This window comes from Panulirus ornatus, chromosome 32 (assembly GCF_036320965.1).
Source record: "Panulirus ornatus isolate Po-2019 chromosome 32, ASM3632096v1, whole genome shotgun sequence".
NCBI classification, from domain to species: domain Eukaryota; kingdom Metazoa; phylum Arthropoda; class Malacostraca; order Decapoda; family Palinuridae; genus Panulirus; species Panulirus ornatus.
Window position 1 is genome coordinate 6,830,813 of NC_092255.1, and position 20,146 is coordinate 6,850,958.

At 38.4% G+C, this 20,146-nt stretch overlaps 1 protein-coding gene across 1 annotated transcript in view; it reads right to left on the reverse strand.

Annotated features, from left to right (window-relative positions):
• Positions 1 to 20,146, reverse strand: part of LOC139759025 (transmembrane protein 62-like) — a 163,448-nt gene that overhangs the window by 107,258 nt on the left and 36,044 nt on the right. The window contains exon 5 of the mRNA XM_071680919.1: positions 15,485 to 15,664. Coding sequence (XP_071537020.1) covers positions 15,485 to 15,664 — 180 coding nt within the window. The remainder of the gene's footprint in view (positions 1 to 15,484; positions 15,665 to 20,146) is intronic.

Here is a 20,146-nt window from a genome sequence, read left to right on the forward strand (position 1 = left end):
AATGCTACATCACTTTATGCACAAGTGAAAAAAAATTTCCTTACATTGCTATAATATCCACCTTATATCTTCATACCATTATGTCTGGTAGGTGTCTCTATCTAAGATGAAGAAATTTTTGTATGGTGCCACAGAAATTATCTAGTATTTTCAACACTGCTATCAGGTCACCCCACATGCTAAAGTATTTAAGTCTTTCCTTGTACTGTTTATTTCTAAGTGAAGGGATTAGTTTGGTTCTCTTATTTGAATTCACTAATGTTCTTCTTCATCTCTGACCAGGTTTGGTGACCAGAACTGAATGACATACTCTGAATGAGGTCTAACCATGGCTTTCTGTAAGGGGTGAGTATTGCCCTTTGTCTTGTACTTTACATTTCTATCTAAGAAACCTAGCATCCAATTGGGCTTATTGTAAGCAGCTAGACATTGTTTGCCATATTTGAGGTAATTACTGATGGTGATATCACTACTGTCTTTTTCTTCTTTAACTTCTCGTAGAGATTTACCAAGCATCTGTACATATGATTTATATATATTTTTGACACCAAAGTGCATAAATTTGGATTTGCCTACATCCATCTGCCAAATAAATGTTCACTCAATCAGTTTACCTAAATCCATCTTCAGGTAGTCTTGCACAAAGTTGGCTAAGTTTTCCAATTTGGTGTCATTGACAAATTCTGAGATTCTACTTGGTAAAGCTATCTCTAGATTTTTGATGTGTATATATGTGTATGATGAAAAATAGAAAAGAATCGTCCAACTGTCGTATATATCACTAAATATTCATCCAAATTTATTAAACAAGATACCTTATTCTGAAACCAAGTTGATAGTTGTTATTAATCTATTTTCTTCTGGATTTTTAACAAATTTTATCTCTTAAATATTGTTTTAAATACTTTAACCAGAGCCAAAGTGAGGCTAATGGGGAAATGGTCAAAAAACATTTCCTGTTATCACTTTTGAAAATTGTTGTTGTGGTAGGTAACTTCCAGTTATCAAAGATTTACTGTTCTTGCAATGATTGGGTAAGTACTTTGTAACACGAAAAACTAACTGTCAGCTAGCTTCTTTCAGTATTCACGGAGAGATATCATCAAGACGAAGTGGTTTGTTTGGATTTAGTATCTCTAGGGCATTCAACATTCTGAATGTCCAACTTATCACTTTCAGATCAAAATGTGGAATTTTTTCTGAATCACAATGAAATTTTGTTTCCTAATTCACCTCCATGTCATGCATGCTGCTGTACAAGATCTGGCCATCACATGGAATGCTAACTTTACTTCAAAATTTGCTATATTTTCCCACTGCCATGATATTTGTTTCTGTATTCTAATATAAGTAAAAATGGTAAATAACTGGAATTTTTAAATTTCTGAATACAGAATCAGTGAAGCTGCAATGTATTCAAATTAGTGTGCAAGTACAGGTGTCATCATGCCAAGCTGACATATATGCACCTCCCAAAATGATCTATGGGTGAATGCAGTGCTGGCATTTTTTCCAGCTTTAGTAGTAGGCTACTAGTTTAATATACATGTAACTAACAAAGGTAAACATCAGCTGGGATCTTACGTGAAGACAGAAACTATTGAAAATCATACGACATGCAGAGCTGGTGTTATGTAATTCACCATATGATGCACAAAACAGTAAAAGGGCAATATACCCAACACAAGTTCCTGAAGGTTACAAATTATTTGGCATACTCAACTTTTTTTTTCAACTATGAACCCTCTCTGTCTGCTCCCTTGGGATCTTATCTTTTTTTTCAGTCACCTCCATCAGGACACAACTTTCCTGTATCACCCTTAAAAAATCAACTTTGACAGTCTAAGAGATCTCAATGTTCTTCCTTATGCAGCTTTCATACTGACTTTCCTTGGGACAAATATTGCTTTGCCAGCTGGGGGAACCTCCAGTTGTGCTAACTATATGGTAGAGGTCATCTTCATATGGCCATGTCCCATATCCCTTCCACAAAACTTTACTTTTTAGCTGTGGTCTGTGTGACCATGTTCTGATGCTTGTTACATAAGAAGACCAGCTTACTGGACAAAGGAACTAATTCCTTCTGCACAACATTCTACCTTCGTGTCTGCTCTTCCTAGAGTCATGCAGATTTTCATGCAAAGAATGTGTGTTGATTTAAACTCTTTATCAAACCATAAATTTCTCTAGTCTTTACTAACATCATCCCAACAACTTTTGTAATCTAATCTCCCTCATAATTGCCCTTCTAACCTCCCTTTTTGCTATAGGCCATTGCACTTGTATCCTCTTCCTTCCATCCTCCATACCCATGCATGTAACAACTGCTGCCTCCCTTTCTCCCACATTCATCAGTTCTTCAAAACACTCTTTCTATCTTCCTTACACTTCCTTCTTTTGATTCAGCAACTCCCCTTCCTTACCTATCACATCCGCATTTCCATTCTTACATCCAACTCTTTCCTTTTTCACTTCCTTCCAGTATAGTTTCTTATTATCTAGAAATTTTCCACTTAACTTTCTCCCAAAATCCTCATCTACTCTTTCTTTGCCCTCCTCTATCCACTTCTAAATATTCTGCTTACATACTTTATATTCTTACCTCCTCCTTTGCTGAACTTTCACTGGTTCATTCCTATCAAGCAATCTACCATATGCTTTTTTCTTCTCTTCCACAGCATTTTCAATCTCTGTCCACCATGCAATGCCCTTTTATTCTGATAACTCATGACCTTGTATCCAACTACTAATTCTACAACCTTTAATAATGCCTCTCTAAACATCTTAAACACCTCATTCACACACAACTCCATCTCTACATTCACTGCACTTCCATCTAAGCTTTCAGTTACCTTCCCTTCATAGTCCTCTCTGCATGTTTTCTGATTCATCTCGCTTGCCAATATTTCTACCCCTCCACCCTTCGTTACACCATACCTCCACTTTTCCCTGATCTTCATCCCCACAAGAACTTCAAAATGGTCAGTCACCAAAGAATCCTCTCACAACTCTAGCATCTAGCACGAACTCCCTCAACTTTTCATCCACTGCTACATAGTCAATCAAAGCCTTTTGATCTTCTCCTCTGTCATTCTCTATCCATGTATATTTGTGGATCATCTTGTGATGAAATAAAGGTATCTGCAAGGAATACACTCCTCAGCCCAAATATCCACAAGCTAACTTCCATTCTCATTTACTCCAGGCACTCCCCATGTACCAATTATCTCACTAATTTCATCACATCCCACTTCACATTCATATCACCCAACACAACCATGTTTCTCTCATTCTCAAAACTATTCATACTGTCATTCAAATTTCTCCAGTAAAGCTTCATCTCATCCTTAGCTAATAGTCTTCATATTCACAGGTGCATTTTCACATACCCATGCATTCTTCACAATCCAATCTTTCATTTCCCCCACATTATTCTTGATCCATTCTATCCATGCCCTGTAATACCCCCCCACACTCTTGTTGATAGCAAAAGTGCAAATCCTTCTTTCCCTCTTCCTAGACAATTTTCACTCATTCCCGTTCATACCACATCTCCTTCCATGCCCTCCCACATCTTGCATTCATCATTTCCATTTTCATTCCAAGGATATGAGTTTCCCCAATCCCAGCACATCTTAAATACAACTTTTTAAACCTCTCCACATGCTCCCTCCTTTTACTCTCACCAGTCATCCCATTTACATTCACATTCAGTGCCAAAATCCTCGGCATAACTGTTAAACTCCAGTGCTGCTTCTTAGCCGTTTGTGCGTCACCCTTGACAGGTCACTGGCAGAGGGCAACTACAGCACAGTGTTTCTATAGGCAGCGAGGATCAAATATTGTCCAAAAAGTAAAAAGTCACAGCACACCTCAGTTGTTTGTCAAAAAAAAGGTTGTCCTCTCCTACTATAAACTTTTCAGCTTTAAGAGCCAGGCCAAAAAACAGTTGAGGATAATAAAGTCCTTTTATTCTTTTTCCCTTACTATTCTTTTCCCTTACTATTCTTTTTCTTTTCATTTAAAATGGTCATGATCAACACAATTTTGCCATCACACTAGCTACAATAAAGATAACATCAACTGCAAGAAGTTCCAAAATCTAAATTAGTATCTCTTTAAAAAAAGAATTGAAATCAATACATTTGACAACTTATTTCTTGCTCCCCACTATTATCATTTATACTTGTGTATAGTTCAATTTCATGAGTAAGTCATTGTCAACCCCCCAAATCCCTCCCACCCCCACTGCAAACATTCAATTAAAAAAATCCTGATTTTTCTTTTTATAATATAACTCATGTATAAATCAACCTAAATTTTGTAGGGATACCCTAGGCATACCAGTACCTACCTTATGCTCCTCACTCCTCCCCCAGACCCATCATGAGGGGTTATCACTGTGTGTATGTTATGCATCTTATCTCCTAACCCATTATTTTCACTTATAAATATATGTAATACATTCCACTTGTATTTAGTGAAGTACTTACTTAACTGTAGGGTTAAATGAGAGACTATATCCATTTCCCCTTGCATATTCATATGCATGGCAAATAAAAAGTGTTGTCAGAGATCAAAATACCAAATATAATATTCAGCTCACCAAGACCCTTATAATACATTTCATATTACAAAACAATCAGTTATGTAAGATTATTAAGCTAAGTATAATGTGCAACATAAGTACAAATGGAAAGTTCTACGAAATATCTACCAGTACAACAGAATATCAGCATCCCAGTGACGTGTGTTTCTGAAAGCACTGTAAGACGTAAGACTCGTTTAAAAGGATATGAACAAAAAATCAGATTCAATTTTCATTTTACCCGTAATATTAATGCATTTTTGTATTTCAAAACACACAATAACATATATCAAACTACTCTATGCAATCAACTGCAGGGATTGAATCTATAACAAAAATATTTACAATACATCAGAACAGAAACACTAGTCCACAGTAGGCAATTGTAGGCTAGAGGAGCTTCAGCTTAGCCTACTGAAAGTATGTAGCTAGTGTACACCAGTAATACACCCTGAAAATGCATACACTGGACTTGCATTATCCAGCTGACAAACTCCATTACTTCATGGTGTAAGCCCAACAAAATTATGTATGGGCTACCATGATGATCCGCTGATGGCAATCAAAAGGTCCCCCAAGGTGACAGAACAGACCCCTCATCTAGGCCTGCCACATCCACCAGCTATTTCCCACTCTAATGCCATACTGTGTGGACTCAAGCTATCCTTCTCTATAATCTGCAACAATGTGCAAAGTCGATCAGTTCCCAGCATTACTTCAAGATGCCTAAGTGTCACTCAAGTGCTAATTCTACTTCTCTAAGTTCCAAGTCTACCTCCCCAAGTACCAAGAAGATTAACATAACTTTCAGTATATGGAAATGTGAGTCAGTCATCAAGCAAACCAAAGCTACAAGCTGCATCATCTGCTAGTGTCAGCCAGTATGAGGAAAATGATATTGCTGCCTTAGGAGTCATGTTTGACTTGGAGTAGACCAGGAATCAGTTCTTAATACTAAAGTGAATTAAAATTTGTAGTGATAAAAAGTATCTTAAAATGAAATAAAGGTTGAACCTCTTTCATCTGGCAACCTTGGGACCTGGCCATTCCTGAACCACAGAAAATGCCAGCAAATAGAAATTGACTCCTAAGGGAACCCCCTATGTAAACATATTCCCAAACCCTAGTCTTGCCAGCTCATTCCACATACATATTGCTGTGTTATCAAAGGTAGAACAAAGCTTAAAATTGGAAATAATACAGCCATTAAATCTTTCACACAAGGTTTTTATTGTAACATCAATTTACATCATAAGGACCCCAGATGGAGACTCCTCATTATCTTGGAAAAGGATTTTTCATGGCATATGACACCAATACAGAGCAGATTCGTTAGCAATATACATTTGTTCTGGGGCTAAGTTTTCTGCTCCCAATAACTGTGCAAATTCACCCACAAACTTTGTTGCAGCTTTGTGACGAGTAGGTAATGTAACAAACAACCATAGGTTGGTAGTTGGCTTTGGTCAACATTTGTTACTACCGCTGTCTTATCATCATCAAGGCAGCCAGCCTGTGCTGCATCAGTCTCAGCCAGGCAGCCAGCTTGTACACTCTCTCTCGCTCTATATGTAATGCTGTTGGTTGTTTGATGGAGAATGGATTCTTTTTATACAACCTTACACTACAAACTTCCATATCAGCACTACGCTTTTCTCCACACACGTGCTGAAATTCTATCCATCCACTTAAATTTGTGTAACCACCCTTGTGAATATTCAGTCACGGTCTAGTTTTAGTTCTCTATCAAAAACTTTGGCCTGCTTGATAAGCATCTCCCCAGAAATGCTTACATGTTCATTATGTCGGAATTTAAACCACTTCACAAATGCATCATCAGATTCTGTACTCCTGGCACCTTTCAAAGTTTTCCAAAACTTTAAACTTAGCTCAGCTGCAGTGTAAACAGATTTTGGTGCCTTAGCGCTGCTAACAAAGCTGCCCTGGTGGCAGATTCAAAATGTCAGACCATGAAAGTTGCCAGTCCACAGAGTGCTGGCTGGATTAGAGAGGTACTGCCTATATAGTAATGAGGGAAAATGTATCGTCTCTGGAAATGATGAAGTATAGTAATGTGAGGGGAAGAAATGCAATGTCAAGTAAAGTTGAAATAGTTATGCAAAAAGTTAAAACTGTTTGGTGATACAGCAAAAACAAAAAGAAAGCCAAAAATGAGTAATGCTTTGTTTACTCAAGGGGTGAATGAGACTTGTAGCTCCAGGGTCGAATATGACCTGTGGCATGGGTGACAAGTCAGCCCAGCACCAAGGTGGCATGGCAGCAGGTTTTCTGTGATGGAGAGCTCAATCACCATGTATTTGTTATTTTCTTGGTATCTGTCAAGTTCTAACATTATTTCTGTACTCTGAGATATACATTATATGTACAACATATTTTTCTGTCTTTTAAAAAGTCTTCAGGTATATAGCAGTAATTCTCAGTCCCATTCATGTGATATAACACAGGTCCACTGCATCTGGTAACTATGTTCAACTTCCCTAAAATATCACTTGTGTATAGGGTACCCTCCCTACTTTTTGCATAACAATTTGGTCAAAAATAATAATAAACCTACAACTATGCATATCCGGTACCTATGTACTTCCTCTCCCACCTTGCAACACTCTTGCCTCAATTTTTCATGGTATCTCTCACAGAAGTCTCTTTTCTAAGTTCACTCACTTTCACAGCTTCCTTTCCACATTGCATTTCCTCTTTCCTAAAACCACTACAAGCCTTCACAGACCTCTCCTTCTCCTTGAAAGTATGCTTTACTGCTGTCTATCCAACTATTGCACAATTGCTCTCACTTCTGCAATCTCCAAAGTCTTTGCAGCTCTCTTTAACTGATTTTCTCACATGCTTTGAATCTCATTCCCTTCTTGCTGATCACTGATAAAATGTCTGTGACGAAAGGTATACTGGTGATCTCTCCTAACTGACTCAATGCTGGTCCCCCCATCTCTGGGATTTTGGAAAATCTGTTGTTGAGGCCCTTGACATCTCCACAGCATTTGACAGGGTGTGGTACAAGTCTGTATTCTAAACTTTCCTTCTTTAGTTTTTCTGCTTGCTTCTCCCTGTTGTTTAACCCTTCAAGTGCTTCCATCATCATCCAGCAATCTTTATAGAAATGCTCCTATCATTACAGGATGAATTAACTTTTCCTGTGTATCTAAATATCCAGCTGACTCTTCATACCATTGATAATCATTTAGGTCTCTTCCACTGCCAGGAAGGTGCGAGGAAAAGGAATGGTTTCCTTTAGAGTCATACAACTACCCTTGTAAGTGCACAGCTATCAACCTGAGGTTATGCATACATGCTGACCTCACAGACAATAAGAGGAATATTGAGAGACCCAAATGATGAGGAGTACCTGTACACATCAGTTGGTAGGGATGGTGAAAAACAATAACACGAGAAACAATAAGAAAAAGTGACTATGAGAGTCATTTTAGTGGGATTACATATACAGAAAGACTGGCACAGGTGGTCAAGGCCATCATCCTTATCAACCTTGTACAGGCATCCATGCATCAGACAGACTGGTAACCAGGAAGGTATGTCATGACACTTGCTGGAGCCAATGCCATACATGCACATACACCATACGATGAGAGCAAAAAAGAAAATTAGCTGGCATACAATGTTGGAAGTGTGGTGTTAATCTATGTATTGATGACTGTTTCAGAAATTTGAATACCCTAAATAAATACTAAAATCAATAACAGAGTGCTGAAAATATATATAGATAAAAGTGTAGTATACAAAATCATACTAAGTTTACTGTGTACATAAAAGTACAAGTATGAACACTTAAAGTGTACCTTATTTTAAAAATCATTCATCTTATTCACCAACAACACTGTACCTGCATAAGAAACCAGTGTAAATTGTGACAAAAAGTGATGGGAAAAACTAACCACACCACCATGTCCATTCCTCTTACTGTTAGATGAGGAAAGATCACACCAGGCTTGCCGGCACCAGGATCTACTGCATCTTACACACACTCCAGCAGGCTAAAACAAAGGTAGGTATATGATGTTTTCGTGTATTTTCATCCGATATTTGCTTTTTTCCACACAATTGCATACAAATCTATGACTTCACAAAGGGAAAGAAAGAATCTGATTTTCTATCGCATATGGGGATAAACTCCAAAGGGAATACCGCACTACTGCTTAAGAGTAATGCACAGCTATCTCTCATGTCACTCCATTGCAGTAGTCACTGATGAGGTGACTTACTCCTCTTACCCTAACCACAGTGGTGTACCCCTGGGTTCTATCCTAACAGCTACTCTCTTCTCTCCATAAACAGTCTCTCTTCTCTTACCCTAACCACAGTGGTGTACCCATGGGTTCTATCCTAACACCTACTCTCTTCTCTCCATAAACAGTCTCTCTTCAACTTGTACTCTATTAACTCCTATGCTGATGAATCCAACCTACATACTTCAACTCCATTTCCCATCCCTCTTCACTCTCATACTCATTCTCCTTCTTGTATTGAAAATATCTCTCTTAATTTGGACCTGTGTTGCATTTCAGAATTGGGAAGCAGTAACCTGTTTAAGTCAACAGTGCTAAAACAAAATTTCTAACTATACCTGCTAAATGTCACTCATTCCCCTATGTTCAATTTCACAATACCATAATTCATTCCAGCAGTAACATCAAAGAGTTGGAAATGATCATATCCCTCACTCTATCCTGGAAACCCTATATAATCAGCATCATAATATATGCTTCTCAAAGTTGGGGGTGTTGTATAAGTGCCATAATCAATTTTTGACTTGAGTAGCTATTTCCTAGCCACAAGAGTTTATTAATCCTAGTAAGGAGTACCAATCACATATTTGGGGTGCCTCTTCTTCATAGTTTATTGTCCAGAACAGAATCAAAAGCCTCCCATCTCATTCATTCTTCAGATATCACCTCCCTCCAACCATCCCTTTCTGTTCATTATGATGTTGCTGCCCTCTCCCCATTCTACATGTATCATTTTTGCCACCACTCACATGCGTTGACACCAAAAGTTCTTGCCACCAAAACTAAGACCTATTGCACATGTCTGCCTGTTACTTCCCATAGTTTCTGTGTGGAGACACCAGCCACATAAGGATCAACAATTATGATAACTCTTTTCTTCACACAGCAAAGTTGTGGTATTCTCTTCCCTCTTTTAACTTTCCCTCTTCCTATAACCCTTCTACCTTTAGGTGTCAGATCTATAAATATCTCAGAAGATCTAAGTAACTTCATTCTTTCTCTCATACACTATTTTCTTTTCATGTGAGATGACTAAGACTGCAGTATGTTTTGCTAACGTCATTATTATTATGAACCAGCCAGGACATAAGAAATGGTCTCAGAAAACCATAGAAAAGTCTATGGGGTCTGTTTGTGGATAGAAGGCCGTGGTTTTGGTGCATTACACATGACAGAGAGAGAGTGTAATTAACAAATTTGTAATTATCTATTTCTACTGTACAGGGAGGCAAGTTTTACACTCATGGGACCTCATCTCTTGAACACTCACTACTATCATACAGCCTCTGAAGTTTATGTATGCTGTCTGCATTAACCATGTCCTCAGTCAATATGTTCCATTCACCCACCACTATTTTGCTATAAAAGTATTTCTTCAAATCCTTATCTACAATTTCCTTACTTAATTTCATGCTACATCCTCTGGTGTTTTAACCCTACATCTCTGGCGATCTCTTTTAAGAACTTTAAGGTTGTGATCAGGCCACTCCTCAGTCTTCCCTCTCACAAGGTGGGTAAATTTAAAGTCTCCAGCCTTTCTCTGTAAATTACCACCTTAATTCTAGTACCATCTTTGTTGCTCTCCTTTAGACCCTCTTTATGAGCTCTTTGTGCTTTCTAAGTGCAATGACCAAACCTGAGAAGCATATTCTAGTTATGACTTCATATAGAATATGATTAGTTTGCTAAATATTTCCATATCCATATAATTGAAAGCTATTTTGATAATTATCAGCAAACAGTTTGCTTCCTTAACTTTTCTCCTTATACTGTTTGGGACTCTGACAACAGGTTACAGACAATGTCTATTACCAGGGTCTTCCCACACACAATATCTTGAAGTTTATCATTTACTGCTAGGTAATAATCATATTGAAGCAGCCTTTCAAAATGTTCCATCCTCAATTCTTTACATTTGCTGAAGTTGAATTTCAATCATGTTTAAGACCAACTCTGGAGTATGGATATGAGTGAATGACACTATTTCTTTGTCTTTTTCTAGAGCTATCTTACTAACATGGACAACAGCAAACAGGTATAAAAAAGATATGTTTATAAAAAAGATATGTTATTACTGCTATCACTAGCAGTAATAATATATCTTTTTTTATACCATTTCATGTGGAAAGGGAGCTGTGGTTTCACTGCATTACACATAACAGCTAGAGACTGAGTGTGAACGAATGTGGCCTTTGTTGTCTTTTCCTAGCACTACCTCGTATGCACGTGGGGGGGAGGGGGGTGCCATTTCATGTGTGGTGGGGTGGTGGCGGCAATGGATGAAGGTAGCATGTAGAACATGTGCATATGCGTATATATGTATTTGTCTGTGTATGTATACGTTGAAATGCATAGGTATGTATATGTGCGTGTGTGGGCGTTCATGTATATACATGTGTATGTGGGTGGGTTGGGCCATTCTTTTGTCTGTTTCCTTGCGCTACCTCACTAATGTGGGCGACAGCAAACAAAGTATAATAATAATGATAATAATAATAATAAATTATCATTACTATCATAATTACCAATATCATAATTATCATTATCATTATCACAAATTACAATCATGCATTCATCTCCCAAAATGAAGGCCAAAGTGAGCCACTGAGTAAAAATAGATGCTAAGGTTCTGGGTGGATTGTGGAGTTTGTGGCAGGCGAGGTTTGTGTCTGCTAGGGCAAATACGGGTATGTTTGATGGTGTAGTAGTCCTAACAATTCTGTATGGATGTGAGTCATAGGGTGGGAAAAGGGGGCTAAGGTTCTGATTGTACTGTACTATGGCATGTATGGAAGGAGACATCTATATTTGTTAAGGCATAGATGGGTATGTTTGAAGAGATACAATAGTCCTAAGAGTTTGTACAGATGTGAGTCTTGGACCTTGAATGCAAAAGAATGGATGAAAAGGGACATGGAAATGAAATGCCTGTGGTGTGAGATAGGTTCATCGTGTGAGAATTGACACTGCAATTACATATTTGTACTCTTATTACCTATGGTATTTGTACACTCATGGGATCTTGTCTTCTGAAATTTCCCTGCCATCAAGTGGTCTTATAAATCTTTGTAAACTGCCAGCATTTACTGTCTCTTTCACTAGTTTATTCCAACCATCCATCACCTGACATTAAACCAGTACTCCTTACATACTTTTTATTTTTCTGCTCAACTTCTTGTCATGGGCTTTGGTTACTCTGATACTGCATCTCTTGAAGAACTGTTCGCTGTCAACATTTTCCAGCTGATTCAGAATATTGAGGGATGTTATCAGATTGATCATTCCCTTCTATCCTCCTTGAAGGCAATCTTTTTAGCCCTAAGTCCTCTTAAATCATGTGCCATCTTATTTGCTTTTCTCTGAAGCCAAAGAGATCTCTGTACTCCTTTAGGTGGTACTCTGGCTTGTAAGGCATATTACAATTTTTGTATGTGTTAAGAATTGTTTATCAAGCATATCCTTATCCATACACTTGAATGTGATTCTAATATCAGCCAGCAGATAGTCTGCCTCCTTTCCAATTCTCCTTTGGTGCAGCTCTGGCAACAGATAAGGCATAATGTTAATTCTTAGTTTCTTTCACACAAAGATTTCTGTAATTTGCTTCCTATCCTCATTACCTTGCACTTACTAAGAAATGACTCTCAAAATACACTTCCTAATCGGGTTTGGAGTTTGTCGAAGTCCCCCTGCAAGCTTATGTAATTATCATTCTTCATGTCTCTGATAAACATTCCATCTTCCATGAACATGTTTAGGTAGGAGTCCAGTCCAATGGGCAAGTCAAATATATGCATCAAGAAAGGTAGTGGGCCCAAGACAATGCATGCCACTTATGACCCCAGCGCACTTTTAGCATGTGCTTCTTACCTGTGTATTTTACATCCTTCCACAAAGATAATCTTTTATCCAGTGAAGGAGTCTGCACCTCATTCCTGCTTGTAGCTCAAACTTCCATATCAATCTTCATTGGAGCAGTATCAAAGCCTTTTGGCAGTTCAGGAACATAAAGGTTATCCATCCATTCCTCTGATCCAAGTTATAGATGTCTGGAAGATTGGTAATACATGACCTCCTTTCCCTGATACTTTGTTCCCACTCAGTGATTCAGTTTCTCCTATGTAAGTAATTGTTCATTGCCTCTGTGATTATCTTTTCCAGTTTAACCAACAATGCTTGTTATCAAGACAGGCCAGTAGTTCAAAGTGATTTCCCTATCACCTTGCTTTACTACAAGCACAATATTAGCAGTCTGCATGTGTCCCTACTCCCAATGATTAGACCCAAGACATGCATCTGGCTACCTGCTTCCCACAGTTTCTTTGTGGAGACCAGCCAAAGCAGACTGGCCATTATGATCTTTCCTTCATCAGCTATGCTATGGAATTCTCTTCCTATTTCCATCTTTTCCTGTAACTTTTCTACCTTTGAAAATCAGGTCTACAAACACTCATGAAGCCTGGTCAATTTTCATTTTCTTTTTCTTGCACTTTTTTCCTTCGACTGAGGCATGTTTTACCCAACAGGTGGTAAGCAGCCACCAAGCAGGGAGGCATGGTAAGCAGAGCCATCAAACAGGTAGGTCTATTACCAGTACTACTTGCTTGAGTATCGAAAGGGTTGGTAACGGCTGCATTGAGAGCCATAACTTCAGTGGTTGTCAAGCTGCACTCCTCTGACACAAGTAGTTGTCTTTTCTTTCTGCTTCATCCACACATGGACTGCCGGCATGCTGTCCACAAATATGCAATCGCTCCCTGTCACACATAACACTTGACAACGCTTAACTCATTCTCCATACTCCAAATTTTTCCTGTGGTGAGTGCTATGCTCTAGCCCTGCCTTTTGGCAAAATGAAAAGAGCAATAGATATAACAGGTAAGTGGGAAAATTAAACAGGAGCATCAAGCAGAAAAATTAGGTAGAAGTAGCAGGTAGGAACATTAGGTGAGAGCATTAAGTGGATGTAATAGATCAGAACTTTACATAGACACATTAGGTAGAAGTATTTAGTAGGAACATTAGGTAGGAGCCTCTGAAAAGACTGTGCTAGGGCTTCAAACACATTACAAAGAAGTATTTGGTAGGAAGATTAGATAGGAGCCCTATCAGAGCCTGTTAAGGGTGTGGTACTAAAGGCTAAAAAGTGGCAATGGAGTTTACCAGTTGTGAAGGCTTCTGCTGTGATCACTCTCTTGAGCGAGTCCCCGAAGGGAATGGGCATCGAGATATAGATAGATAGATATATGGTTAACTCTGCCACATAAGTCATTATGAAAAAAAAGAATGCCCTCTACTGTACCTTCAGAACATCCCTTTCCTCATGTGACCTACATAAAAAATATTCAGAGGAGCCAAGCCGGTGCCTCTGCAAATTCCTTCAGAATGCATGGGGAGACTTCATCAAGGTCAGGGGAATTATATAGATCAAGTTGTTTTAAGAGGCTTACTATATCATTTCCGTCAGTTTACATACCTTCCATGACTTCTTCCTCTCCCATCATGGTATAACTGGGGAAGTAGTGTCCTTCAATGAGAAAACACTTTAAAATCTATTATTCACTCCTCTTATATTTCATCATTCTCCTAAGAACTTTTCCCTCTGAGTCTCCAAGTTTAATTAGCTGCCCTTTTACTGAAAGTTTACTCTTTATAGAAAATAGCTTTGGACAGTCTCTTACTTTATCCACAATGTTATCTCAATCAGTCCATTTCTCTGAGTGTATGAGAGAATATGTTTAATGAAGTACAATTTAACAATATCCTAACTCTTTCTTACATTTCTTTAGTTCCTCACAGTTCTGTTGATAGACAAAATATTACTTGTCAGCAATATTCCCAGTGACATTACTTATCATACATACTACAGGGTAACACTTAGCCCCTCTCCCCTTCCATAGTATCCCTAAAAACTAACTAGTTCACCCTCAAATTATCAATGCAGCAGCACTTGGCTTGCACCTTCTCCTACTTCCAATATATTCTTTCAAGTAAAACTAAGCACCCTGTATTTCATATTTCAAATCATGATATCTCAGTGTTTTGTGTAGTATTCTGTTAAAGCAAATTACAGTAAAAAAATGTGTTAAATAATGTATACTAACAGCTAACCAGTATTCTAAATACTCATTAGACTGGAAAACTCACTTGAACAGAAGGAGATGGGCCTCAACTGGTCCACATAAATGAATTCCCAATGAAACTACAGGGAGAAAGTATCTATGTAAAAGGATGTCTGTTCAAATTTCCGTTTGTCACAAAGTGACTTGTATTATGTGAGATTCTGCAAGTATAATAAAATAACACAGACAAACATGATGTATGTGCATACATGTATAATGGGTGACTGTATGTGTGCATTACAAAAGATATGAAAATATGTGCATGATTAAAAACTAAGTTTGAGGACACAGTGATGAATGGATGAAAGTTAGAAACATTACTGAAAAGAGTTTTCATGTCGGTAAGTGCACATTAATCAAGGAAGCATAACTTCTGGATCCTATTCTACAAGACTTCTCACATATAAAGAAATGAACAATGTCGCCACTGGAAAAAGAAATGGCATGTGCTTCTTTTTCATGGGTATTTGTATGCCAGCTGACATTAATGAACTTACCAATAAAATTGAAAGGCCTCCTAGGCCCCGGCAGAAGACAAGCATCAACAGCAATGAAGGTCACAGAATCAGAACCTTGTGAGTAAGTATACATGTACGAACGCTGGTGACGCTGGCCTTGAATACTGTACCTCTGGTAGAAATTTTCTTCACTAGCCAAAGATGGCACATTGAAGTTGTCTGTATGAAAAAAATCAAAAATTTTTCAACCAATGAATCTAAAATTCTATATTTGTGAATATCTGACATATATGTTACTTCCTTCTTTTCCTTCCTACTACCAAAAACTTTTACACAAAATGAAAGAATGCAAGAAAGTATATAAAAAGGGGCCATATATGGGACTGTATTTACTTGTGTAGAGTCAGGTATGGTACTGTGTATTTGTTTGTGTAAAGCCTAGTATGGAACTGTGTAGTTACCTGTGTAGAGCCAGATAAGGGACTGTGTAACTATTTGTGCGAAGCTAGGTATGGGACTGTGCATTTACCTGTGGAGCGAGGTATGAGACCATGTATTCATCAGTGTGGAACTAGATATAAAACTATGTATACAAGTGTGGAGCCAGTTTTATGACTGCGTATCTCTGCATGCAAAACCAAGTATGGGAATATGTACTTACCTTTGCTGAGCCAGGTATGGGGTTGTATATTCACCCAGATAGAGTCAGGTATGGAAATGTTTATTTAGCTGTGTAGAGAGAGGTATGGGACTGTGTATTTACCTTTGCTAAGTCAGGTATGGGACTGCGTATCCACCTGTGTCTAGCCAGGTATGGGACTGTTCATTTCCCTATTTACAGTATGGTATGGGAATGTTTATTTACCTGTTTAGAACAAAGTATGGGGCTGTGCATTTAAAAATGAGTAGAGGTGTATTAAAAAAAACATTTAAAGCACACCTTTAAGAGGTCATCAATAAAATGCTGAGATAATACATGAACATATTTTACAATTAAAAAATATATGATCTGACAATCAGGAACTTCATGAAATAGCAAAACCTAGAAAAATAACTAGCAAACTTATGTTTGATTCAAAAACAAAAAATGTGCTAGGTATGTGACACAAGATGAAGGTGAGAAAGAGTAAAGGACCTGTATAATCAAAAATCATTCTAAACAATTAAGTAATGTTGAATTATCATTACACCCCAGCACTCATTATGGATTATGTTACACGATAATCATCAGATGACTTTTTACAAAATAAGAATTCCAGAATTTCTACAAAAGTTGTTAATGATCTTCCATTATCAACTCAAAAATCATAATCTATATACTTTATTTCTGTGGATATAGGAGTAAGAATACTATTCACCATCTCCAGCATACAATATGAGGTGACTAACGAGGGTAGGATTAAGGGCTAGAGACCTACCCCTCTTGTACTATCAATGTCCAAACAGATAAAAAAGCAAAAACAGTTAAGTAATTATCTGTTCTTGAAGGCTCAGGATTGAGTATCTGAATGAGCACTGCTGTAACCCAGATGAAATGAAGGGAACCACAGGTTATAAAATAGCATTATCTATCACATCCATTCCCTAGCTGAGATGTATAATGCACCAAAACCAGAGTCCCCTATCCACAGGTATGTCCAACAAACCATTCCATGGTTTTTCCCCAACTGCTTCCTTTGCCCTAGTTCAGCACACTGATGGCATATTGCCCCCTATATACCACAACACTAATTCATTCTATCCTATCTTTCACCTTCTTGAAAGTTCAGACCCTAGTCTTTAAGTCTCTTTCTCACTTTCCTTAAAACTTTTTGGTCTTTCCCCCCCATGCTCCCTCCACTTCTGACACATATATCCTCTTAGTCAGCTTTTACTGAATAATCCTTTCCATATTTACACACCATTTCAGTACACACTGGTCAGTTTTCTGTCAAATTCAACTTACCACCATGGAACATACTGAAAACAAATCAGACGAAAATAAATGACAGCCTAATGAGTAAAGTAAAATGACAACTCAATATAGTGCAAGGATAAAAAAAGATATGTGCAAGAAACAACTATAGGAACATTTAAATGGTTACATGACATGTAGTTGGAATTAATCACAGATAAACCGAGAACAAATAATAATGTACTGCAGGTGGCACTGAAAAGAATAGTCATATTCATCCAGCAAAACATGTAGAGAGGGCTCTGCACTAGCGATACCATTCTAGCTAAGTCTCAACAAAGGCACTTATAGGTAGGCAGGAATACTGTCATTGCTCATGTGATCAACCTGTCTCATACCAGGCATCATCCTCAGCCATTTCATTTCAAACTCATCCACCTCTTCACTTTTTTTTTCAATCAGAGCCTAACTCTCACAAAAACTGTGGGCTATAAATAAGGCTGGGTAGAGGAAGGTGGATGTGTTGGACATTAAATGTTTGCAGACAATACATAGTGTTAGGTGGTTGGATCAAGCAAGTAATGAAAGGGTAAGAGAAAGGTATGGTAATAAAAAGAGTGCAGTTGAGAGAGCTGATGAGGGTGTACTGAAATGGTTCGAACATATGAAAAGAATGACTGAGGAAAGGTTGACAAAGAGGATATACGTGTTAGAAGTGGAGGAAATAGTGAAAAAGATTTTGAATGATCGAGAACTGAACATGCAAGAGGATAAAAAGTGTGCATGGGATAGTGTGAATTGGAATGATATGATATAGAGGGGTCACATGCTGTCAATGGACTGAACCAGGGCATGTGAAGTGTTTGGAATAAACCATGGAAATGTCAGTGGGACCTGATTGTGGAGAGGCAGCTGTGGTTTTGATGCATTACACATGAAAGCTAGCAAATGGATGTGAACAGATGTGGCCTTTCTTTTTCTGTTAATGACCCTACCTTGCTAATGTAGAAAATAGTCAAGTATAAAAAATCTTTTATTCATGTTTGTTCACCATTTCCCACAATAACAAGGTAGCACTAACATACACTATGGTACTGTCGGTGTGGTTGGCTAGGTATGATCATTATCATCATTATCATAACTTTCTTTCTTTTAAACTATTCGCCACTTCCTGCGTTAGCGAGGTAGCGTTAGGAACAGAGGACAGGGCCTTTTTTGGAATATCCTCACCTGGCCCCCTCTGTTCCTTCTTTTGGAAAATCAAAAAAAAAAAAAAACGAGAGGGGAGGATTTCCAGCCCCCCGTTCCCTCCCCTTTTAGTCGCCTTCTACGACACGCAGGGAATACGTGGGAAGTATTCTTAATCCCCTATCCCCAGGGATAATATATATATATATATATATATATATATATATATATATATATATATATATATATATATTTTTTTTTTTTTCTTTTTTTCTTTTTTTTTGCTGCTGTCTCCCGCGTTTGAGAGGTAGCGCAAGGAAACAGACGAAAGAAATGACCCAACCCACCCCCATACACATGTATATACATACGTCCACACACGCAAATATACATACCTACACAGCTTTCCATGGTTTACCCCAGACGCTTCACATGCCTTGATTCAATCCACTGACAGCACGTCAACCACGGTATACCACATCGCTCTAATTCACTCCATTCCTTGCCCTCCTTTCACCCTCCTGCATGTTCAGGCCCCGATCACACAAAATCTTTTTCACTCCATCTTTCCACCTCCAATTTGGTCTCCCTCTTCTCCTCGTTCCCTCCACCTCCGACACATATATCCTCTTGGTCAATCTTTCCTCACTCATTCTCTCCATGTGCCCAAACCATTTCAAAACACCTTCTTCTGCTCTCTCAACCACGCTCTTTTTATTTCCACACATCTCTCTTACCCTTACGTTACTCACTCGATCAAACCACCTCACACCACACATTGTCCTCAAACATCTCATTTCCAGCACATCCATCCTCCTGCGCACTACTCTATCCATAGCCCACGCCTCGCAACCATACAACATTGTTGGAACCACTATTCCTTCAAACATACCCATTTTTGCTTTCCGAGATAATGTTCTCGACTTCCACACATTCTTCAAGGCCCCCAGAATTTTCGCCCCCTCCCCCACCCTATGATCCACTTCCGCTTCCATGGTTCCATCCGCTGCCAGATCCACTCCCAGATATCTAAAACACTTCACTTCCTCCAGTTTTTCTCCATTCAAACTCACCTCCCAATTGACTTGACCCTCAACCCTACTGTACCTAATAACCTTGCTCTTATTCACATTTACTCTTAACTTTCTTCTTTCACACACTTTACCAAACTCAGTCACCAGCTTCTGCAGTTTCTCACATGAATCAGCCACCAGCGCTGTATCATCAGCGAACAACAACTGACTCACTTCCCAAGCTCTCTCATCCCCAACAGACTTCATACTTGCCCCTCTTTCCAAAACTCTTGCATTTACCTCCCTAACAACCCCATCCATAAACAAATTAAACAACCATGGAGACATCACACACCCCTGCCGCAAACCTACATTCACTGAGAACCAATCATTTTCCTCTCTTCCTACACGTACACATGCCTTACATCCTCGATAAAAACTTTTCACTGCTTCTAACAACTTTCCTCATATATATATATATATATATATATATTTTTTTTTTTTGCTTTGTCGCTGTCTCCCGCGTTTGCGAGGTAGCGCAAGGAAACAGATGAAAGAAATGGCCCAACCCACTCCCATACACATGTATATACACACGTCCACACA